The following is a 23,712-nucleotide window of genomic DNA, read 5'->3' as shown; positions in this document are numbered from 1 at the left end:
GTTTTGAGGGCGAGTTGTCTGTGCGCCATTGAAATGTACGGAGTGAAAGTCAAACGTCATCAGAAAAAAAATACTCAAGTCGGAAGTGATACTTTAAGAGTATACCCAATTGTGTAATAATGAAGACCAAATCCTTCAGCTTGCACCTCTGGGTCACAGTTGACTGGTAGACTGAAAGCCTCCTGATGGAGAGAATAATTAATGTCTTATGAAGTACCAGTTGACTGAATCCCGACACTCTTCTTACTAGACTGACCAAGCAGTGTGAGACAGTGTGTGGTTCAAGCTCAGTGGGTGGTCACACACACCCTGTCACACTTAACCCTCTGCTCTATCTTATCTTATCTTATCTTATCTTATCTATTTGTCTCTCTCTGTGTGGGCTGATTCACAGAGTGTACACTGTGCGCCCAGCTGAAGTAATTCAGCTCAATATAAACTGAGGAGTCACTTCATGGCAGGAGCTCTGATCTGCAGACCACTGACATTTATAAAGTCATATATTCTAATATAGGATATTTGCTGTTGCAAATGAGGCGGTTGTGTACCCTATGAGTGTGTGCGTCTGTATGTGCATTCATACCAACTACATACTGGCTGTATATACTACAATGATATATTTGTGCTCAATTACAGCCGTAATTTACACTTGAGTTTATTAAAGTCTATGTCCTCACCTCATCCCATATGCATGCCTCTAGTCACCTCTGAGAAATCATGAGGTGAGTATTGGATGAGGAAGTATAAGTTTCTGTCTCTCAATGGTTGTAAGTACTCATTTGAGCCTGTTTCGATTTGGTTTGTCTGGATTTGTAATTCCAGAATTCAACACATTTTATGTTTATCTTTCGATTCGTTGTAGTTGTCACTGTAATTGTCATCCTGTGGAGGGCGTGAGACATTGTACTAACAGCAATAGAATCAAATAGTTGTGGAAATATTTTTGAACTGTGTGTACCCTCCTCTGTGGCCCATGACTCAATTTCCAAAAAATAGGATTCAAACCAGACGTCACTGGCATTTACTGTTCGAAAACTCTAGTATTTAATTCATATAAGGGTGACAGATCGCACGTGCCTGCATATTTATGAAATTAACTTACTTTACAGACTTAGAATTACTTTCCTAGGCAGGTCTGTCTAAAAGGTGTTCATTTCCAAATAGGCCCCCGTCAATCCCTGGTCTGTGGCCTTACAGTTCATAATAGCAAAACCAATGGAAATGATAATGGAATTTGAGGAAAGATCAGTAAATTAGCAGCAGGGTTCATCCTCTGTGTAGGATGAAGCTCAAAGGTTTATTTGTAATTCAGCTGTTGCGCTTCCTTTCAGCTTAAGGGATTGGACCGAAGATCTACACACATCAAACAACAAGTGTGTTGAAAGTGGCTGAACAAAGTAACTCTCGTCTTTGGTATCAGCTCAGTGATAAATGTGTAGCTGTGAGCGCAGGCGCTTGAGTTAGTATCAGGGTTCATCCTCATGTACTGAATACAACTTTACCTTATTGATACCTCACCTTATTGCACATTATCCTTTCCCCCTCTCAGACACACACACGATGATAGAGCTTTTGCTATTTTAAATTACTTGGTAGTGGCAGTATGGAGGGGATACTAGCCGGCAACGGGTGGCAAGTACACGCAAGATTTCGTCTCAAATGTTGTAGTTAATAGATATGACTTTGTTTTATTAGCACATTGAAGTCTATTTATTCATTCATTCACCAAAATAAGATAAAATTTTGAAATTGTTGCTTCTTGCATCAAACACTGAGATGCAGTTAAAATGAGGCTGCTTTCATTTAATAGTATGTTTATTATAAGTACCATTTTTAAAAAAAGATGAAATCAACAATACTCTCATTAGACAAGAGGACAATTTGATAATGGAGCTGTCAAAGAAAAAAACATTTGTCAGGGTGACTTAACACTTAATAGAAAAGTCCAAATATGTAACCATTTGTAAGCAGTGTGTGTGTGTGTGTGTGTGTGTGTGTGTGTGTGTGTGTGTGTGTGTGTGTGTGTGTGTGTGTGTGTGTGTGTGAGTTTGAGCGAACAGGAACTCCATCGAATCAAACAGACACCTCAGCACTTTTTCCCCCCCGAGCTTGAAATTTGTCACCCTCAAGAAAAAGCCTCAGTCTGGTTTCGGTTGATCCCATCAGAAAGAAGAAAAAAAAACCTGTGTCAGCAATATTCCAGCTTGTTTCCAGCGTGCGGCTGCTCATATTTGGATCTTTTGAGGCGATGTGGAGAGGAAACACAAGCGTCTCTGTGCTGACCTCCCTCGTCCACTCTGAGAGGTCTTTCAGGTGGACTCCGGGCCTGTGCAATGCCTCTGGTTGCAAATCAAGTCTGCACTCACAGGGACTGTAAATGAACTGAAACTGGCCAACCGCAAGCAATCGTTTCCAACGTGTCGACAAAGACACACAGATAGCGTGCGAGACCACACACAAGAGCAAATTTAGGTGGACGTGACTCACGTCCTCAAGTTAATTTAAAACAAATTCAACAAAACCTTCTTGTGTTAGAACAAAAGGGACATTCATGTAATCTGCAATTTAAAATGTAACATTATTCAGTTTGTGAGTCCACTCAACACCACATTCAGGCGCGCATATTCTCTTTATGACCCAGACTGTTAAAATACACAACCTGTCTGTTTCTACAGACTCCTTGAGTTACTGGAGTTACACTGACACATAAAGCCGACACATTCAACACATGGTGATGCAATAACATGCTGGTTTTTTTTTTTATTATTATTGCCACAGAGCAAATACAAAAGTCGACTCATACCTCAGCTTCCACATAGGACAGATTTACTCTGTAAAGGTTTTTCACTGCAGGAAAAAAATTTGCGTTTATTTCTCAGGTCATTCCAGGGGCTTTACGACCCTCATATAGCTAAAATGTCCGGATTAATTTTGATGTTATGGCTCGAGAATTATCAAAAACTGTGGGATGAGTGAGTGCCTCTTTTTTTAAGAATAGCTTTCAATGTCTTGCAGTTCTTCAATATAAGTACAAATGTGTTCAACAGTCTTTAATATATGGGTGCAAATCTCCAGGTTTTTTTTTCTTTTTCAGGATATTATAAACTGTGGAAGTTCTAGTTATGAGAAGTATACGTGTCAATTCAACAAGAACAGATGCGCAAAGCACTTTTTAAAGCGTCCAAAAGCTCCACAGAGAAATATTCACAAGAAAAACGAAACATTTCATTTTAATTTACCTCTTGAGGTCACAGAGATACTGCCGGTGTCTTGTGTTGACCTTCTGCGAGACGCATGAGGAGAATAAAAAGTCACTGCACAGAGCGAACAGGCGTCTACATCAAAGAAACCCAGCGGTTGGGTCGAGGGTAAATCACCCAGAAAACAGTCGGTCATTCAGGAGAAGCGGATTATCAAGTGATGTAAATCCACCCTCGGGACACAAGCGCAACACAAAAACTACTTCAAATCGCAGCAGTAGTTAGTTTTCAAGATATTGAGACTGTAAATAAACCGGAAACTGATAATATGCGGCAGTGAACTGGTGCGAGCGAGTCGTTTCACAGTTGTTGTGACAACCGAGTTTGTCTCAGGAAAGTTTGTACTCAAGGGAAAAATAGTCTTAACTTACAGAAACAGAAACTTAAAAACAGAAAGCTGCGTTTGAGATGGAGACCCGCATTTGTTTGTTTGACCTCGTTTGTGGTTTAACAATCTTCGATTTTATTTTTTCTTGTCTTCATCGTTTTTCTGTTTTTAAAGCGAAATTTAATGTGAAAGTCTGATGCTGATTGTTTTCATTTGTAAAAATGATGAAAATGGATTTTTCATTGTGCACATGGAAGTGAAGTACCCAACTTGTTCTTGAGTCATGCAGTAACGTAGTGTTTTGAGTATTTGTGATCATGAATTGGCACAGGTTTCACAGAGAGAGATGCCTCAGCCCTCGCTGGGATTTGAACCCCTGACCCTCCATTCGCAGGCTGATAATTGTTGGCATACATGATGATTAAAGAGATAAATAGCATTAATGTAACTGTTTTGTGTTTTGCAGTTGTATTTATCTCCAATGACTGAACCACAGCTGTGCTGACATGCTGTATAACAACACATACGTACATATGTTTCTAGGTTTGGGCCGGCCAGGGACTTTCTGATCAGAGTTGTTCTCTGCTGTTCCTCCCTGCATGCACTGGCTTTTCCCCTGCGACCCCTGTTTTCCTCACACAGTCCAACAACATCCATATCAGGTTCTTTGGTGACCCTGAATGTCCTGCAAGGCTCAATGTGAATGTGTTTTTGCAACAATGAATGCGACAGTTTATTGCTCTAAAATTGTCTGAATTGAAAAATGCTTTTTTTTTTTTTTCTTGACGTACATTTAAAGGTTCGACTCACTGAAGTCTTCTCTGACGTTTTTTGGAGAGAAACACATTTCTACTAACCGATTAAGCCTCTGTTGGAGATGGTAAGCGGCAGGAAATGTGAGCCGCTCTGTGGTTATTAGGTGAATTTTTCCATGAATTACTGAATGAGCAAACCTTCCTCGTTTACGCACCACGTGAGGAGTGGTGTGCTTTGTGTTACTCGGAGCCATGGCACTAACTTTAGTCACTTGCTGTTTGTTGTTTTCCCAATCAAAACGACCAGAACAAGACAAAACCCGATTTTCTAAAATTGACTAAGCTTTGAGCAGAAGCGAGCAGCTAATTTTGGAACTCTGGAGTCGGCGGGAAAAGAAAAATAGCCGATTTAAACATTAAGTCCAAGCAAGCAAACGTTCCCTGTGCAAAAAATAACTTCCAACATGAAGCAATAAAAGGGATATTTCGAGGCGGCGACATTTCTGTGTTGCTCTTTCATATCCCAGCTCCAGCTGACTGACATGAATGATGGTGAGCAAACCTGACGTTTCCATTTCAACTGTGTGCAGCTGCTGGACAAACACGGAGCTGGCAAATAAGTCGAAAATGAGAGCAAATCAGCTGTTAATATGTTCTGCTTTGAAGACGTGGAAGGCGAGTGTGCGTCAGCGAGCTCCGTGAGCACACAGCCCGTATTTAAACCTCTGAATAGGGTTTGGTGGGCGGCGGAGGGGAGACACACCTTTCCCCAACCTCAGGCCAACATTAGCATGTTTAACTTTAACCTGAACGTACACAGTCCGCACTGTATGCGACCTGACGCAGGCATGCACGCAAACAAATGCACACATGCCTGATGATGCTTTTCCTCTTTTCCGGCGGCGTTGGGAATGTGATAAAGTCAACGCCTTTCCGTCACGCCACCGCTTGGAGAAGTGACGCCCAAACTAAAGTAAATCAAATATTTTTGAGAAAAATGTGTGGAAACTTTTGTTGTCCATGAAATCAGGCACACCGCCATTGTCTGTCAATCTTGAAATGAACCCGCGTTCTTAATGGTTACTTTTTCAGTAAACTCCAGTTTGGGGGGGGGGGATCCATTAATCTTGAATTAATGCAGTCCTCCTGACGCCATGATGAAAGATGTTTGACTGTGCATCCGTTTTCGCTGTAATAGATTACCCATTAGCATGAGCTGTCTGCATGCTGTCTGCGTGTTGAGAGATTTTTTGCAGCTTTTGTGTTCTTTGTCGTTAATAGATTCGTTTTTCAAGAATAGCTGCCATCCATATTTTAGAGGATCGTCGACAAACCGAACTGACGTAACTTCAGTTGAACCAAACAGAGTCGCGTCTCGCAGATATAATCCCGTTTGGGAGACGTCACAGCAACATGACAGGTACTTTTTTCCAAGTTACTAGATTCTTTACATCTTCAGCAACTAACAAACTAACTCAGCTAAGTAACTAAGTGGCTGTGAATTACAAATAAAAGTTGGTTTTGAGTTCATTTGAAGCTAAAAACAAGAGCTGAAGGACTACAAAAAAGTTGTTAAAAATAACGAATCGAATCGTTCCTTACAAATTGAAAGCAGCAAATACGGGTAAATAACTTCTTCATGGATCTTTTATTTAGAAAAAGTGTGTGACACATGTTAATAATTGAAGTTGTTTTAAATTGCATGTGTATCTCTTAAAGCACCGGAATTTGATTGTATTTTTAATTTCCACCATGAATGGAATCAAGAAAAAGTCTGCCCATGACCATCCAAAGCGATTATTGTAGCTTTTTAAAAAAGATTTTCATAAATGTTGTACTTCTGCTTTGACATTCGCGGCTGTTCATATGACCTCACCAACTGGCAGGAGAGTACCATCTCTCTCTCTCTCTCTCTCTCTCTCTCTCTCTCTCTCTCTCTCTCTCTCCTTCCTCTCTTTTCCCTCCCTCTCCCTCTCTCTTCCCACCATCTAAATCTGTGGTGGAGTTTGAATAGAGCTTCTTTCTACCCTCCTACGCAGGCAGGAGCAGGAGGCCCCTGGAGTCACTGGCACTGGGAGCTGCAGCACCAACGGTACGTTCACAGCTCATCACCGGAGACTCAAGGAATACTGTGAGGAGGTTTTCAGGGGATTCTTTCCACTTTCCTTCGTCTTCTGCTTGGGGGAATAGGTATTGGCTCAGGTAGTCATAGGTCAAACCCAAGGTAACGTTTTGTGTCTTTAGCTCCGGGACGTATGTGATTGAGGTATTTTAACAAAAATCATTGATTTACATGTTACAATGTAAAGAGGACTGAAAGAAATTGCACTAATTTCAGTTAGTTGTCGGAGGCTAGATTTTGTTTATCAGACAATTCGGACACAGGGCAAGTTAAAGTGCTTTACAAGAACCTCTAAATGTAATTTAAAACAAATTTAACTTTTTCATTACATCATTAAACTAAAAAGACAATAAATTATTGAAAATAGCAGAAGTTACTCTAGAAAATCAAACATAGAGTAAGAGCAGAAACAATAGTCAAACTGTTAGGATCTCTAGTGTTTGAAGTCCTGATTCAAATGAGCTGACACTTTCAGCAGATCTCAGATAATCTGGTTGATTTATCTGCGGCGGTCACTGATGGAAAGACTTCTCTTTACAGGTTGTCAATGTTGATTTGTTTTGCTTGAGCGATATCTCAGATTTTAAGAGTATTTAGAAGGAATTGAACCGCCTTGATTCTCGACTGTTGCAAACCCACCTACTTGAAAATCATCTCGCAACTCCTCAAATGTATCTCATTATCCCCCAGAGGGGGCTTGGCATGGAGGCACACTTCAGGCACCAGCCTTATCTTTCAGTAAAAGTAAAGTGGAAATGTTTTGAAAATAAATCTTTAGGTGTTGCACTCTCGCTATTGATTGGAAAAATGACTCTATGTAAAATCTCACACAATGAGGAAAAATATACTGATTTCCACAGAGCAGCCTCAAACCTCGGAGGTTCTCACTGGAAACAGTGTTTTATCTTCATAAGGTCATTAGTATCTGTTTGACCCGATGTTGAGAACCTGAGACATTTGATGAGACGGAAAGCAGTTTGGTGTACAGGATCGTAAAGTGACATCCTTTAAATCTGCTTCCATTGGTATATCAGCCGTCCAGATTGAAAAGACGAGAAGAAAATCTACACATTCATTTATAAAAATCTCACATTTGAGATGTGTGTGTGTGTGTGTGTGTGTGTGTGTGTGTGTGTGTGTGTGTGTGTGTGTGTGTGTGTGTGTGTGTGTGTGTGTGTGTGTGTGTGTGTGTGTGTGTGTGTGTGTGTGTGTGTGTGTGTGTGTGTGCGTGTGCGTGTGTGTTTGACGCATATTCTGCTGAAGCATGTCTTTGATCAGAGACTGACAACTGTGTAGGCATGTACTAAAGCGTCTGTGAGCACCTGCAAATATGAATTTTTGCCCTGCACCCCATTTCACTGTACAACGGGTCTGTGTGTGTCCTCAGACACAGGCCTTACAGTACTGAGTCAGTGGCAGCGTACGTATGTACACACACTCCTGAGCGTTTTCCTTACCGGGGGCATCAGACGTGCAATCCCACACATCCCCTCGGTGATGTATGAGTGTCGGCCTGTGTTTGGGAGCGTGCACGCATATCAATGTCCACTCTGTTCTGCTGGCGAGGGACTCTGGAGAGTTAGAGGAGGGTGGGTGGAGGTGGTGGTGGAGGGGCTCCCCTGGATGCTCGCCTTGTGTTTACCTTGGCAGGGCTGCACCACCTACCCCCCCCCACCCCGCCACCCCCTTCCCCCAAGGCCCCGCCCCCGTCCCTTGCTGGAACAGACCGAGGCCTTATTGGCCTCCGCCCTCAGCTGGGAGCTGAACATACCACAGCGACCAAACAGGGGAGCAGCAGCCACCCCATCGACTGAATGGGCACACTGTGGAGAGGTGGGCTGATTGGGCCGACCTGGTCTGGTGGCAAAGTTTGCTCTCAAATGCTTCTGCCACAGTTCAAATGATTCTTTTCAAGAGAGCGGGGGACCTGCCCAACGGTGGAGGAGCAGGCAGTTAGGAGACGAGGTTTTGGCTTCGGCTGGGGGTCTCTGAGTTAATGTGACACAGAGCTGTTTGAGCTGACTATATGTGACACTGCATTTTCATGTAGTCATGTATTGTAATTTGACCACCTTGGTCAGTGTTTCAAAGAAATCAAAGAAGGCTGAGCTGCACTTTGTGGATGAAGGTGTCTGTAACACTACTGATTTTACCCAAAATCTAAAATCTCTATGAGGTGTGTGATTCTTTACCTGCAGCCTCACCCAACATTGATGTCACAATGAGCCCAGATACCTTTCAGTTCATTTTAACATCACCGCAGCCAGTCTGATATTTCATTCAAATAGATAGGTAGTGCAATCTAAATGATTTACATACGACTATTTGCAGTTCTGGTAAATGTCTGGAACTCCAACTTCTCACTGTCTGTGAGTCTGAGAAAGCTAAAGCTGCCAGATGAACATACTGTGTATAGAAGAGGTTGACTTAAGCCAGATTTCATGACCACTGAATGAATTAAGGAGGGAATCAGTGAATGAATGTGCCAAATGTTTAAGTTCTGACAACGTTTGGGGACTAAATTGTTCAAACTGATCATTTTATTGCAAGCATTTTTATTTATTTTTCCTGGGGGATAAAACGGGATAACTGGGAGTGAGAATGTAGAACAAGGCATAACCAGGAGGCTTCCAAATGCTATGAGTCCGTTAGTAGTTACAACATAATTAGAATATTCCATGCAAATGAATACAATATTTAATACAAAGCAGGATCTGGTGATTTACAAATTATAATTTGAAATGCCATTTCTGAAATTCATTTCTGAATTTACTCCGACTGCTTTGATTATATGAGTAAAAACTCTAAAGACTAAAGACAGGATCTCGTGAGAAGAGGAACATTAGTTTAGGTGCAACATTACTGTGGCGATAAGAGAAGAAAAAATGCGATTGTAGCATTTGTGAAAAATGGAGAAATTCAGGAAAAACAATGAAAGAATAGGGCACTTGGAATCTCAAGGATACTGAAGATAACAAAATGTTAATGTGTTTCAGTGAATCATTGTACAGGTAATCCAGGAATTTAGCATCTCTTGTGGGGATTATCATCCCTGTGCATATATACATTATGCTGTGTGCTATTTTGTCTTTCCTCCTCAAACTGGGCCAACGTTCCCTCCCAGACACACCATAGACAGCAGAGCAAATATTAGACATACTGTACGTGTGCATGTGCATTTTATGCTGAGTCACTTGACTGGAAAGGTCACTTCAGTTCTCTTTAGCCTTTTACCCGGCCGCCGGTGGCGGCAGAGCCAGCGGCGAACGCCAGCTTGTTATTATGAGCTTCAGGTTTATTGCTTGTAAATGTTTCTCCGCGGCTGTTTGGAATGAACTGGAAGCTCTCGGCAGTCAGCCCGGGGACTTGTGAATGCAGCACAATGAGGTTTCAGTTGGGGCGTGCACAGGTTCCGTATGTGTGAGTGTGCCGCACGTCACAGGAGTGGAAAGTTGAGAGAGAATTAAAAAAAGCAATGTTGTAATCAGGGTCTGACAAACATGAGCCTGTGATACTGAAGCTGCCGTTTTGGAAACTGCCCATTGCTCATTTTTAATTGTACTTGGGGGGGGGGGGGGGGGGGGAGGGGTAATTCTTCTGTGTTTCTGTCTTAAAGGGGATGATTTACATACAAATTGTAGAAAACAGCAAGTTGCTTAACTAAAACGTACAGAACAACTTTCTTAAGTTTTACGTCAGTCCCTCCAACAGTTGTTAAGATGACTTCTTTTGATTGAAGACAGATTCTTCATTTCACGCTCGTTGTATATAATCTTGACAGCAAAACAGGGGTTAAGGACAATATGAGAACAGCTGCCAGTCCTTGTCAATTTTCTAAAAATACAGTATGCATTAGCAGACAAAGACATACTGTGCACTCTTAAACACACTCACACACACACACACACACACACACACACACACACACACACACACACACACACACACACACACACACACATACACACTGTAAGAGAATATGAAAGCTCTGGCTGTGAGAAAAGTTCAACATTCATTTTTCTTCACCATTTAACAAATGGAAAGTCTTAAGACGGATGAATCATTTCTCACTGTCATCAACTCATTTACCGTTAAACACAAATTTCCCTCGTACTGAGACAGAGGGGCTTTCATTCTACAGCAATTATTTCCAAAAGATACTTGCGACTCGTGACGTCCTCTTTCCATCTCAGCTAATGAGGCTGCTGAAATAACCAAATGTGTTGTAGATCCTGGGTCACATGGAATCTGAAAATAAGGAGGCAGAGCTTAGGAAAAACACAGTGGCACACAGGCGCAGAGGAAACTGTGATAAATAAAACCCCTCATTCAAGCACTTATGTCATCATTCAAATGCACAAGCTTTTGTTTCGGGTACAGAGAAGTTACAACAATGTGCAAACTTCATTATTTAATCATAACTCTTTGTGATGAAGCACAATTGCATTATTTTACTATTTGATCAGACTTTTAATCAGAACATGATGCCTATTAGAAATTGTCGCATGAACAAGCTTTTCTGTGAGTTCAAAGTGTTTTTTTTCTATCTGGTGATTTTCAGATAACGATGAACCCTCTGCTTCTGCTGTGTGTGTCTTTGCCGCTCATCTCGGCAACAATATCATTTGGAGAACAAGATGGTGAGTGAACAACTTCTTTGATAGTTTTCAACATGGATATGTAATTCTGAAGCTTAAAATTTACACTTTCCATTAAAAATGCATATCTATGGTGTCATGTTTTGCTCATGACCAAGCCACCTCTTGTCTTCATTTTCATCTTCAATTTTTTTTAGATTTAGAACAAGATCAAAATGGTAATAAGTCCATTTATTTATTTAGGTATTATGAACACTTGACAATTGATTTCCACAGATATGGACGGCACCTTGCGTGTCAGCATCCCCATGGAGATGCCCCTCCGTCCTCTGCTAGGGAGCAAAGTAGTGGTGCCATGTTACTTCCAAGACAACACCGTGAACGACCCCGGAGCGCCGACGATCGCTCCACTGTCTCACCGCATCAAATGGAGCTATGTCACCAAGGAAAAAGTCAGCACAATCCTAGTGGCATCAGAGGGGAAATTCCATGTAGAGACGGAATATCTTGACAGAGTGACCTTGGTTAACTACCCACTGGTGCCCACTGATGCCACCTTGGAAATGACAGAGCTGAGAGCCAAGGATTCTGGTATCTACCGCTGCGAGGTGATGCATGGCATCGAGGACAACTACGACTCTGTGGAAGTGCAGGTTCAGGGTATGCTAAAGAAACATCATTTCAGTCAGTTTAATTCACTCGAGTGTTCAGTACAAGTATCGAGATCTTCAAAACGCCAACTTCTGCTCCTCCTTTCTGCTCACTTTATTCATCTCACAGGCATCGTTTTCCACTACCGTGCCATCTCCACCCGCTACACCTTGACATTTGAGAAGGCCAAGGCTGCCTGCATCCAGAACAGCGCCACTATTGCTACTCCAGCTCAGCTCCAGGCCGCCTACGATGATGGATATCACCAGTGCGATGCAGGATGGCTTTCTGATCAGACAGTCAGGTAGAGTTGACCTACTTTACCACCAAGACTTTAAACTGCTCATGAATATTGCAGAAACAGGTGAATACCTCATTTAGGTTGAACGTCCTGATACCCAGACAAAATGTGTTTGTCCTGGTTAGACAACTGTAACACACATTTTATTTGAATGAAAATTGAGCTTGAAATGATGATGCGATAATAGTTAAAAGCACTGGTTTCCTGTCGTCATCTTAATCAGAGGTTGCTAGATGACCAGTAAGGTCACTGGCATTACTGGAATTAAACAAAAATAGTACAACAAGTTCAATGCAAACATTCACAGGTGTTAGTAGTTGGATTTTGGGATGTAAATATCATCGATAACTATCAGTAATTACATTTAGCCTCGTAAGACAAAGCTCACTACCTCCTATTACACTTAAGACAACAACACTAAAAGAACAATAACTTGAGTTTGGCCAATGCCATTTGGAACAATTCATGTTCTCTCTGACCTCTTGTCAGATTCAACCATTATGTCTCTCATCCCTTCAAGGTATCCCATCCATGAGCCACGGGAGCGTTGTTACGGAGACAAGGAAACCTTCCCTGGCGTCAGAACCTATGGCATCAGAGACGTCAATGAGACCTATGATGTGTATTGTTTTGCTGAGAAACTGTCCGGTATGCTCCTCGTTGAGTGGTAGAAATAAAAGCAGCATGATCTGCTGCAGATCTCCACATGACTGCATATTTTCATATCTGTTTTAATCACTTCTCTCGCAGGCAGAGTCTTCTATTCCACGTCTGTAGAGAAGTTCACCTTATTTGAGGCGGGAGATCAGTGCACGAAACTCGGTGCCAGACTTGCCACGACAGGAGAGCTCTACCTTGCGTGGAAGGGTGGTATGGATGTTTGCAGTGCTGGCTGGCTAGGGGATCGGAGTGTGCGCTACCCCATCAACATCGCCAGGCCTCAGTGTGGAGGAGGACTTCTCGGTGTCAGAACTGTCTATCTGTTCCCCAACCAGACAGGTTACCCATACCCAGACTCTCGCTACGACGCCATCTGTTTCCAAGGTAAAACCTCACTGATGCTAAAATTTCTTCAAGATTTCAGGCCACCACTATATCCATGACATTTTGGAAGCTTATAATGTGATACAAATACTCTTATACCCTAAAGTAAAGTACAATGTCTATTTTAGGGTGTTTAAAACCAAACCATATGAACAAGTCTGTGGGTATTGATGCATTTCTAAAGGATAAATATGTAATTTATTGAAATAACCCAACAATTTCTAACCATATTACTTTAAACTATCAATAAGTAACTCCTTCCTGTATATTGATTGTATTTCTCTGTTAAGCTGAAACAACTTTTTGCTAGTGTTTTGCATAACTGTCCACCAGGCATCGACCAGAATATTTCGTATGCAAAATCTCTTTAGGTTTGTAGTTTTAAACTGGGACAAAAATTTGGGCTTTGACTAGAAAATGTTACAATCATTGACTTGTTCCTTGGTGGGTTTGCTCTTTTGATCATCAAATTTCAATTTGAAAATTCTTTCTGTGAATATATTACTGCAGTTATTATAGACACGTATGCAAAATGATCAAATATGACGGAAGTTTCAACAGTTTTTTTTTATTTTTTGGGGACTACACTGTCTAAATTCTCTACTGTATGCCATGATTGGACATTCAAGAATTTCCCTTGTTGATCATTACATGTCATTACAATAGGATTAGGTTGATCGATAACAAATCTATGCTTCCTCAGCTGGTGTAGACGTTGGTGCTGTGCCTGTAAGGACCACCCCTTTCCCGGACATCATCCGTATGACACCTGCTCCTGGGGTGTACCCAGGCATCACTCCTCGACCTGGTGGCGAGGAGATTAGGTTTGGAGGAATAGACATTCTCTCCCGACTTCTCCGGCCACCTGTGATACGTGTGCCTGGACTGGATCTGGCAGGCGTGGATACAGAAATGGCTCCCACGGGTGAGTTGGTCACACACACACACCAACTAACAACAACCTGACAGCAAGAACCTCTGTCACACAACAATGTTATGATGACACTTTATTTCTGTGATACATCCTCAGGTGTGGTGTTCCACTATCGACCAATCACTGGCCGGTACACTCTCACCTTTTTGGAGGCTCAGCTGGCTTGCCAGAGTGTTGGTGCGGTCATTGCCAGCCCCCAACAGCTGTACGCAGCCTTTGAGAAAGGCTTACACCAATGTGATGCCGGCTGGCTGCGCGATCAGACTGTCCGGTGAGCTATAAAATCTATTAATGACTAATCTATCAACGGATACAATAGTCATAAACACAGTGTTAGCTGAGCTGGTTCTATGCGAAAAACAAACTAATATATATTAAATTCACTGTCTCATATGTTTAGGTACCCAATTGTGTCACCCAGAGAAAACTGTGCAGGAAATTTGCCACATCTCCCAGGAGTCAGGTCCTACGGCTTGAGGCCAGCCACTGAACACTACGATGTATTTTGTTATGTGGAGCGTCTAAGAGGTGAGGACCAATGTTCTAAAATAAATGTAGACCTACCTTCCTAAATTATTGCAGCTATGTCCTACCTCTAAATCTGTGTCCTTCTACCAGGTGAGGTGTTCTTCACCAGCGACTATGACAGTTTCTCCTTCGAAGAGGCTGTGCAGCACTGCCAGAAACTAAACACCACCTTAGCCAACCCCGGTCAGATGTATGCTGCCTGGAATCAAGGACTGGACAAGTGTCGCCCAGGCTGGCTGATGGACCGCAGCGTCCGCTATCCCATCACCACTGCCAGGTCTCACTGTGGAGGGGGCCAGGTGGGGGTACAAATCATCTATGCCTTCCCCAACCAGACCGGCTTTCCCGATGAGCACTCTCGCTACGATGCCTATTGTTTTAAAGGTAGGAATTGGTTGAGTACGGCCATAAACTCACGTTAATCTGAATGATGAGAAGCTCAACCAGTTTGGATAAACCATGTATTTTTTTAAGCAACTATTGAGTCAATAACAACAGATGAAGATTATTATTCTGAAACTTGTTGGCATGGAAATGATACGCAAGATACGCATGCCAGCAATCAAAAATACATGGCAAATTGATAAACATGTGCAAGTCTGTTCCTACTCTGTTTTTGGTTTAAAGGAGAAAGACAGTCATCACTTAAACGGATGAGTTTTTATTATAAATGAGATGTGGTGAAGCAAAGAAATATTCAAAACATGCAATGTAGTGGGGTCATCAGTGAGAAAAAAAATAGTTTAATGCAGTTAATAAATGTTCAATCTGCATCTTTAAATAAAGGAAAAGAACTTTAAGAATTGATCTTAGTGGATTTTACACAAGTAAGCAAAATTGGTGAAAAGCTGTGGCTAGCCACACAATGTCAAAACAAAATATTCTAGTAGTTCTAATAGCACATAAATTTATTTATGATTTTTACCTCAAAGCGTCTCATTCAGGTCAAGTTCCTGCTGTTCATGTGGAAACCAAAACCAGTGTAAATCTGACCATAGTGACTGTGGATGTTATCAACAAGACAAGAGTCACAATTGATCACCTTGCTCCTCCCACTGGTAAGAGAAATCTAGAAAGAGAGAACTTAAATACAGATAGTCATTTCTCATTCCGTGGACAATTACTATGGCCTGTGGCAGTTTCTACTCTCCTGATATATTGTGTTTCTTTGTTGGTTTCTAGTTGAAACTACTGTGGACTACAATGAAACCTTGACGAGCATAAATATTACTGAAACAGAGTTCATCAACAAGACAACAATCACAACTCAACAGGTTGTTCCTCCTGGTAAGATAATTGAAATTGAACGCGGCAACAAAATCTGTGTTCATCCTTTACTTTTGCCTGAAGAGACAGTTACACCTAAACGCTTTGTAATCTAAGTTTTTATTCTTACTTTCTCTGCCAGTGAAACCCATTTTACCTCCAGTTCCGGTTGATGTGTCCGGTTCTGGTTCAGCCAGCGGAGAGCTCTCTGGAGAGTCTGGCATCTCAAGTGCCACTGGTGAGGCATCCGGGTCAGGACAGGATGTCACCTTCAGCGGACGCACTGACATATTCTCAGGAGATCAGTCAAGCTCTGGAGGTCCGCAGGAGGGAGAAGGGGGAAGTGCTATCATCTTCACTTCTGGTGGACTGGATGGTGCCTCTGGATCCGGGGAGGTGCCTGACAGACAACACTCTGGCTTTGGCATGTCTGGATCAGGTTTCATCAGCGCAAGTGGAGACATGAGTGGTAGTGGAGGAGATTCAGTGATCATTATGGTGGATGGGAGCATGGTTGAGGTATCAAAGACCCACCAGAAGTCCACTGAGCAGGAGCAAGGTCTGGGAGAAGTCGATATCAGTGGTGGCTTCCTGGAATCAAGTGGGTCTGGATCAGGAGGTTTGTCTGGGTCGGCCTCTGGTGAGTTTTCGGGAATTTCATTTATTGACCATAGTGGCACTGATCTAACAGTTCAACCATCTGGAGAGCAAGAGGTTTCTGGATATCGTCCCTTCGGCTCGGGGTTCCACAGTGGCTTTCCCAGTGGTTTTTCATCCAGTGTTTCTGGCAGTGGCTCCAGTTCTGGAGACACTTTCCAGCGCCGTGGCGATGTGATCTTTATAACAGATGAAGAGATGATGGAAGTGCCACCTATGACGCGCCATCCCGAACAGGGGCGAGGTGTGGTGGAGGTCAGCGGGGAAGGAAGTGGTTCAGGGATCCACCATCAATTCAGTGGCATGGAGCAAAGCTTTCATCTCTCAGGAAGCGGAGCCACTCATGAAACCCCAACTGCTGAAGGGCTCTCCATCGCTCTCCCACCCGGCATGACTTACACCGAGTATATCAACGCTGTTGGCCAATCAGGCTTCGGGGAGAACATTCAGGAGGGCCGCGCAGGTCCTACAGTTTATGTTGTGACTCCAGACGCAGCCTACACCAGCCCAACCACAGCTCCATCTATATCCTTAGCAACTCCAGCTGTAGTGGAGCAGCCTGAAGTAATGGAAGGTACTGTTCATCTGTTTACCAGGCCAAAATATGCATTGAATCTCTGTATATCTCTGAGACCACACTACCCTATAGACTGTTCTGCAAATAAAACTGATATATACCCATAATCGTAATTTTTAGAGACACTTGCGTGATTACTTGCGCCTTGGGTCATCAAAGTGAATATGTTTTCATAATTAAAAATAAAATCTCTTTCTCTTTGTTGTCAGCTTCTGTAGATCCTTGTAATCCAAACCCCTGTGGTTCACGGACCTGCTCTGCACAGGGAGAGCTTGCTGTGTGTCAGTGTCCCACCGGCTTCACTGGAGAAGACTGTTCAACCCGTAAGTTGCTTAACTAAAACGTACAGAACAACTTTCAGCATCACCCAGCTGAAAAAATTATTGGTTGCAAGACATCTGTTTTTAAGATGTTTGTCCGTATGTATAGCTGTGCAGGGTTGTGCTGAAGGCTGGTTGGAGTTCATGGGAAATTGTTACCTGCACTTTGGTGAGAGAGACACCTGGGCTGAGGCGGAGCAACGTTGCCAGGAAGTCAACGCTCACTTGGTCAGCATCACCTCCCAGGAGGAGCAGCAGTTTGTCAACTGTGAGTAGCTGTCACAAGTCAGATACTTGATTTTATTCTTTTAAAGGACATCTTAAACAAAACATTCAGTTTGTTGGTGAGGGACTCCGGTGCACAGTGAGTGAACTGATATTTTATTCAGATTAGACATTTTGGGAAGAGTACACCAATCCACTATGACATTGTGACCACAGACAGGTGACACTGAAAATCTTTATTAAACATACAAAACATTTAAGCCTAAGGACTTGAGCAGTTTGGCTGAGTTGAACAAAGACCTTATCATGATGGCTGGACGACTGGGTCAGAACTGCAGCTCATGTGGAATGTTCCCAGTCTACAGTGGACAGAATTAAAAAAAACAAAAATAAATAAGAGTAACAATAAGCGAACCAAGGAAGAAAAAGCAGTGAAGGAGTAACCAAGGCTCATTCATGTATATGGTAACATAGAGGCTCATGTTCGCCATTATACTTCCAAGGTATAAAGAATCTGCTGCTAATATCTTGACGGTAGATACTGCAACACACTTTCAGAGGGTTAGCATAGTATATGCCTCAATGGTTTAAGGTTCTTTGGCAGCTCAAAATGTCATCATCATGTTCGAACTGATTGTTGTGAAGTCCAATAATCATGGTGGTGATAACATGCTTCAATTGTCCTGATTGATCAGAGCCTTTTCTCTTTTTATTTTCAGCCAATGGTCAGGACTATCAGTGGATTGGACTCAATGACAAAGATGTACAGAATGAGTTTCGTTGGACAGACGGCAGTCCGTTGGTAAGTTTTACAAGAGCTACTGGCTGTGTTTCTAATTTAAAGCTCTTTTTTTTCATATATGCCGCTGCTGTTAGAGAATCCACTTAGTTCTTATTTTATCAATCACATATTAAACCAACAGACAATAGCATACATCAATGTTGGGTCCCGCTGACAATAAAGATGATGAAAACTGTACCAAACATTCATCATCTGATAGTTTTGTCACATTCGCTCTCTGGCTATGTTTCAATCTACTGACATCTCATTTCATACAAAATGTCTCACATTTAATCGTGAATTTTGCACACCTCTGCAAACTCACTGAAATACTGTTTTCACATTGCTCTGCTCAGACCTTTGAGAACTGGAGGCCGAACCAGCCAGATAACTATTTCAACTCTGGGGAGGACTGTGTGGTGATGATCTGGCATGAGGGCGGACAGTGGAATGACGTGCCCTGCAACTACCACCTTCCCTTCACCTGCAAGGCTGGACCCGGTAAATTACTGAGCTGGATGTTGAGACACACCAATACATCTCCAACATGTTTGGCTCACTGTCGTTGAAGATGAACTGATCTAAATGTCTGAAGCAAAGGCTCAGCAACACGACCCAAATCAGTTCCACAAAATGGAAATGACTCCTGCTGACGTGTAGTAACATCTTTGCAGTATATCACCAAAATGCTTCCATAACCAAACCGATCCATCACAACATTTATTTTGTCTAAACTCGTCTTGTTTCCTCTGCGTCAGTCATGTGTGGATCCCCACCCGAGGTGGAACATGGCCGAGCGATGGGAAGCAGCAGAGAGCGCTACCCCGTCAACTCCATAGTCCGCTTCCAGTGTGATGCAGGCTACACACAGCGCCACCTGCCTGTTATACGCTGTATGGCAAACGGACAATGGGAGGAGCCACAAGTGGAATGTACAGAAGGTAAGTCGAGAAAGAATAAATTGTGTGCTTTTTTTAAGCTCTTAGATTTTCAATCCTTAGCCCAATGTGAACATATTTAAACATGTATATACATTAACAAACCTGGACATCAGAACGCATTTCTGTTTGTGTGCATTTGAAAATAACCGTGATGGAGAAAGTTGAACCTGACCTGCAACTTTTCAGCCAAATTTCCTCTTTCAAATGGTGAATTAGAAGAGATGTGACAGTTAATACTTTAGAGACTCACTGCTTGTTGTCTTCATCTCAACTTCTCGTAGAAACATGTGAGAACAAACCAGAACTGAAAGCCTGTTCACAAAGATTAGTCTGTCCAAAGTGCAGCAAGAGTAACTGAGTAAACAAGTCAGATTTGTTGTCCTGGCTATTACTGGCAGATTCTTTTGACAATATCACTGTCAAGCTTGCTAGAGTCTGACATCAGAACAACTGTAGAAACCTTTAATAATCAGGATCATTCTTAAAGCGAATGGATCATGAGTCGAGTGATCGTGTGCTTAGCAATAAGTCACTGCATTAGCCTCGCACAGACATCAAGCACTAGGATACCTGGGCACTCTTAACGCTTGTTTTGACTTCATTCAAGGCAAGAAGTGGCGATCCCATACAGATGCAGAAGATTTAATACTTGAGACAAACAGGACAGGTTTTAATATGTTGAGCACAGAAAGCGCGGCTCCTGCAGCGCGAACATTTCAACGTCACACTGATCCATGGCAGCTTCTGAAGCAGATTGTTTTGCCACACCGCTCGCCGCGCTCTGATTTACAGGCCTTTTTGGCCACTTGTGTTTACATGATGTCATCAGTATTCTTACCTTTTCTCCCCCAGCCGGCACCAACAGTAACAGGCTACACAAAAGATCCCTCAGGAGAAGAAGTAAAGGCGTAAGCAGCCAACGGGAACAGAGGAAACTGCTCTGAGCAGGACTGAAAGGACATAGACAGCCACAAAGGACCCCTCTTTTTAAGAAGCATGGACACCAATGCCAATGCCCGACCAAAAAAGATAGCATTCCCTGCTGTGTTTGTGTACACACACACACACACACACACACACACACACACACACACACACACTGAAAGCACATTTAGACAGTGGTGGTGTAATTGACTGATGTTTTGGATCTTGGAGTGTCACCCTGCACCTTCTGAAGGTAGTTTTTCTTTGTATTTATAGCATCTAATTTATAGCTGGAAACGATTACCCCCATGCACACGTTAATGTTTTCTGCAACGATTGCCACCACTGCACACAAGATGAGTTAGATAAGATAGTTACCGGAGAGGCTGAAGAGTAACACACAAAGTTCAAAACTGGCCAGTGAACGTGCCTTTAATTCTCTGAAGCCCAACACATTTTCTCTCTCTCTCTCTCTCTCTCTCTCTCTCTCTCTCTCTCTCTCTCTCTCTCTCTCTCTCTCTCTCTCTCTCTCTCTCTCTCTCTCGCTCTCTAGGCTTTTGCTGTATTAGTAAAGTAATTTTCCAGATTTGTGTTTCTTAGCATTTCCTAAACTTTTTATTTGGTCTTAAACCATAAAGGACGACGCGTGCGCTACATACTTGTAAAACAGTGTTCTTTTTCTTTCTTTTTTTTTTTAAAATATATCTAGATTACAGGCCAGGAAAGTGGTTGTCATATTTTTGGGTTGTGACAGAAATACAGTACAAGCTTTCAGATCGTCAAAATAAACATTTGGACCATTTTAGTCCGTTTCAATTTAAAAACACACATGGGAGCAGACCTCCTGGGAGGGATCTTTTCACAACCGAAAAGTTTGACATCCACAGTGCAGAATCATAGATGCTGAAAGGATTGTGCTGTTCTGTATAATGTTTGAAATAAATCCAAGTTCATCCAAAATGAGATTAAAGTGCAACAAACCTGGATTGAAATTGTCAGCACTCATGCACTTTTGAATCCAGTGCACCTTAAAATATATACACACATAAATTTTATATTTAAAGATAAATTTAGAAAACTCGACGGTCCGCATCTGTAACTGACACACTTTCTTCAACCAGACAATTTTCCACCAGGTTGTTGCACAACTCCACCTCACTGAGCTTTGCAGGTTGGAGGGTTGTTTTTTTGTTTTTTTAATATATATTTGTTGCTTGTCAAAAGAAATCTATCCCCTCTGATGTTGAGAAGCATGGATTTTCCCCAGTGTTTGCTGTGTGGCAGGTTTCTCACTGTAAATATTCTCAGTACAATTCTCTGAACAGCAGGATCTGTCAATAACTTAACACAGCGCAGACACTTTATTTTGATTTAGCCATCATCAACCTGTTTGTTGATTTTGTTAGTTTTTGGGGTTTTTTTAACTGGAAAACTGTACTTAGAATTAATAAATAATCAGATGAGACTGTTTTTGTTTTTTTTTACAGCCAGCTGTACAGCAGAGGACACATGTATTTCTTCTTATTTTCAGTGGCGGTTTCAGGCCGTGTGTCATGCGACGGTGGTCTTACTGAGAGAAATGTACTTGAGGAATTAGAAGCTGTGAAAGCAGTGGGAAGTTCATAAATGTTTCAGATGATGATGAGGAGGCTGTAAAACATTGACCATGACCTTTGAAGGTCAAGATTTTTGCCTAGATATTTCAGAAGAGCTCACAAACACTGAAAATTTTCAAGAACACACACTATTCAGTAAAGACTAAGTGACTATCTTTAAGACAGTGAAAACGTGGATTAGTTCATTAGTATGGGTCAGTATCAGTGTTTGTGATTCACAGATTCTTCTGCAAACTGATTTATTTTTTCAGAATAATAAACCAAAATAAGAACAGCATTGAACACAGACATCTCTTTTTGTTGTGACTCTATTCAGATCCCATATCCTGATGTGAACATGCAGTTTACTGTACTGTGCTGTACCAAATAAAACTTCGAATCATCCGTCTCTGTCAAAATTATTGTAAAAAAAAAATTAAATTGCACACCTATATCTCCTGAACTGAGCGTCATTGACATCCTGCATGAAAGGCTTCTTGCATGGTTTGTTTTCCAACTTTTTTTCTGGAAATATCTTTCCCCGGAGCAGTTAAATTTGAGGTAAACTTTGCAAATCCAGAGGCACAAACCTCGCATTCAGTTTGTTTTTACCTTCCTGTGGAACCCAACTGTGAAAAAAAAACACACAATAAATAGCTCCTTCATCAGCCTCCATGGCTACGGAGGCGGATGAAGTGACTGCAGTGACCTTCCCCACTGCGGCAAACAGAGTGGACAGTGTGTGTGTGTGTGTGTGTGTGTGTGTGTGTGTGTGTGTGTGTGTGTGTGTGTGTGTGTGTGTGTGTGTGTGTGTGTGTGTGTGTGTGTGTGTGCATTAGGTTGTGAGTGGCCCCGTGTTTCTTTGCATCTGTGTGCTGCATTTGGTGCACACGCGTCGCGTGTACATGCATGTGCAGCATTCTGAGGTGTACGTAGTCTTTGCAGGCACGTAATGTGCACGTGTGTCCACTCATGTTTGGCTTGCAGGTGTAAATAGGACGTGTTTATAAAAGCAGCGGCCCATAAGATCACTAGGACTCCTCTGTTCACACCCGCATGCAGGCGGGCGTAACGGCTAGTTCGACTGCACTCATCTAAATGTGCATCGTGTCCAGACAGAGTGGCGCGTGTATGTTTTACATACAGTGGCTGTTTTGTACGGGTCAGTAGCCCACTTCACCTCTCCAGGCTGATATTTCTGTTTGAACATAAACATGGCCAGCTCGCAAACATACCCACCACCAGCGGTTTACGGCCCACTGAAAATAAGGAATTTTACTTAAAAGGATCAGAGAAAGTACTTCAAGGGTGAAAATCCAGAAATTAGAAGGCACCGAGGAGGTTTCTTAACATGTCACTCAATGAACTGAGCGTCATTCATCCAAGTCTCCCGCCGTTTGAAATTAGTTTTGGTCAGTGCTGCCGCTCTCTACCGTTCACATGATGAATCTACTATAAAGCTTGACAATAAAATCCCCCTGTAATCATGATGAGTAATCTGATCCTGTTTCCAGAATCACTTTCATTCACAAATCATTAAAGAGGATCTTTAAGTTCCCCGGGGGGCTTCTACTCTGGATGGTCGCTCTCTGTTCAGTGTGTGAGGTGTGTTTTTGACTCCACATTAAGCTTGTTAAAAGTAGATGTCTGGTCTCACAAAAGCTTCATCTTCCTCCAGTGTGATTTTCTCTGGCAGGGTGTCGACGGCGAGTCCTCGGGGTGTCAGACAGAGGGAGAGGTTGAGTCCCGCTGACACCTTCACACATCAAACCCTGAAAAAGACTCAATCTGAGGAAAAGCAGTTCAGCTCCTTCAAACTGGATTGATTAAAAAAATTGTGTTTTGGTCCAGTGTTACTTCGCAACCCTTCAGAATGGTGTGCATTTTCAGAAGTTGACTAATTTT

General features: G+C 42.3%; 1 protein-coding gene across 1 annotated transcript; it reads left to right on the top strand.

Annotated features, from left to right (window-relative positions):
• Positions 1-6,345: 6,345 nt before the first annotated feature.
• acanb (aggrecan b) lies at positions 6,346-20,414 on the top strand. The gene is made up of 19 exons (XM_080475604.1): positions 6,346-6,435; positions 11,027-11,105; positions 11,340-11,723; positions 11,844-12,018; positions 12,536-12,663; positions 12,766-13,059; positions 13,763-13,984; positions 14,090-14,264; positions 14,394-14,521; positions 14,612-14,905; positions 15,454-15,579; positions 15,704-15,808; positions 15,930-17,018; positions 17,231-17,344; positions 17,451-17,609; positions 18,286-18,368; positions 18,704-18,848; positions 19,106-19,288; positions 20,141-20,414. The coding sequence occupies exons 2-19, from the start codon at positions 11,033-11,035 to the stop codon at positions 20,230-20,232; spliced, it is 3,969 nt and encodes a 1,322-aa protein (XP_080331730.1). The 5' UTR covers positions 6,346-6,435; positions 11,027-11,032; the 3' UTR covers positions 20,233-20,414.
• The last annotated feature ends 3,298 nt before the right edge of the window (positions 20,415-23,712 follow it).

The sequence above is a fragment of the Lipophrys pholis genome (genome assembly GCF_963383615.2).
Source record: "Lipophrys pholis genome assembly, chromosome: 11".
Taxonomy (NCBI): domain Eukaryota; kingdom Metazoa; phylum Chordata; class Actinopteri; order Blenniiformes; family Blenniidae; genus Lipophrys; species Lipophrys pholis.
The sequence above is the reverse complement of the archived record's forward strand: the minus strand, read 5'-3'. Positions and strand labels throughout refer to the sequence as shown.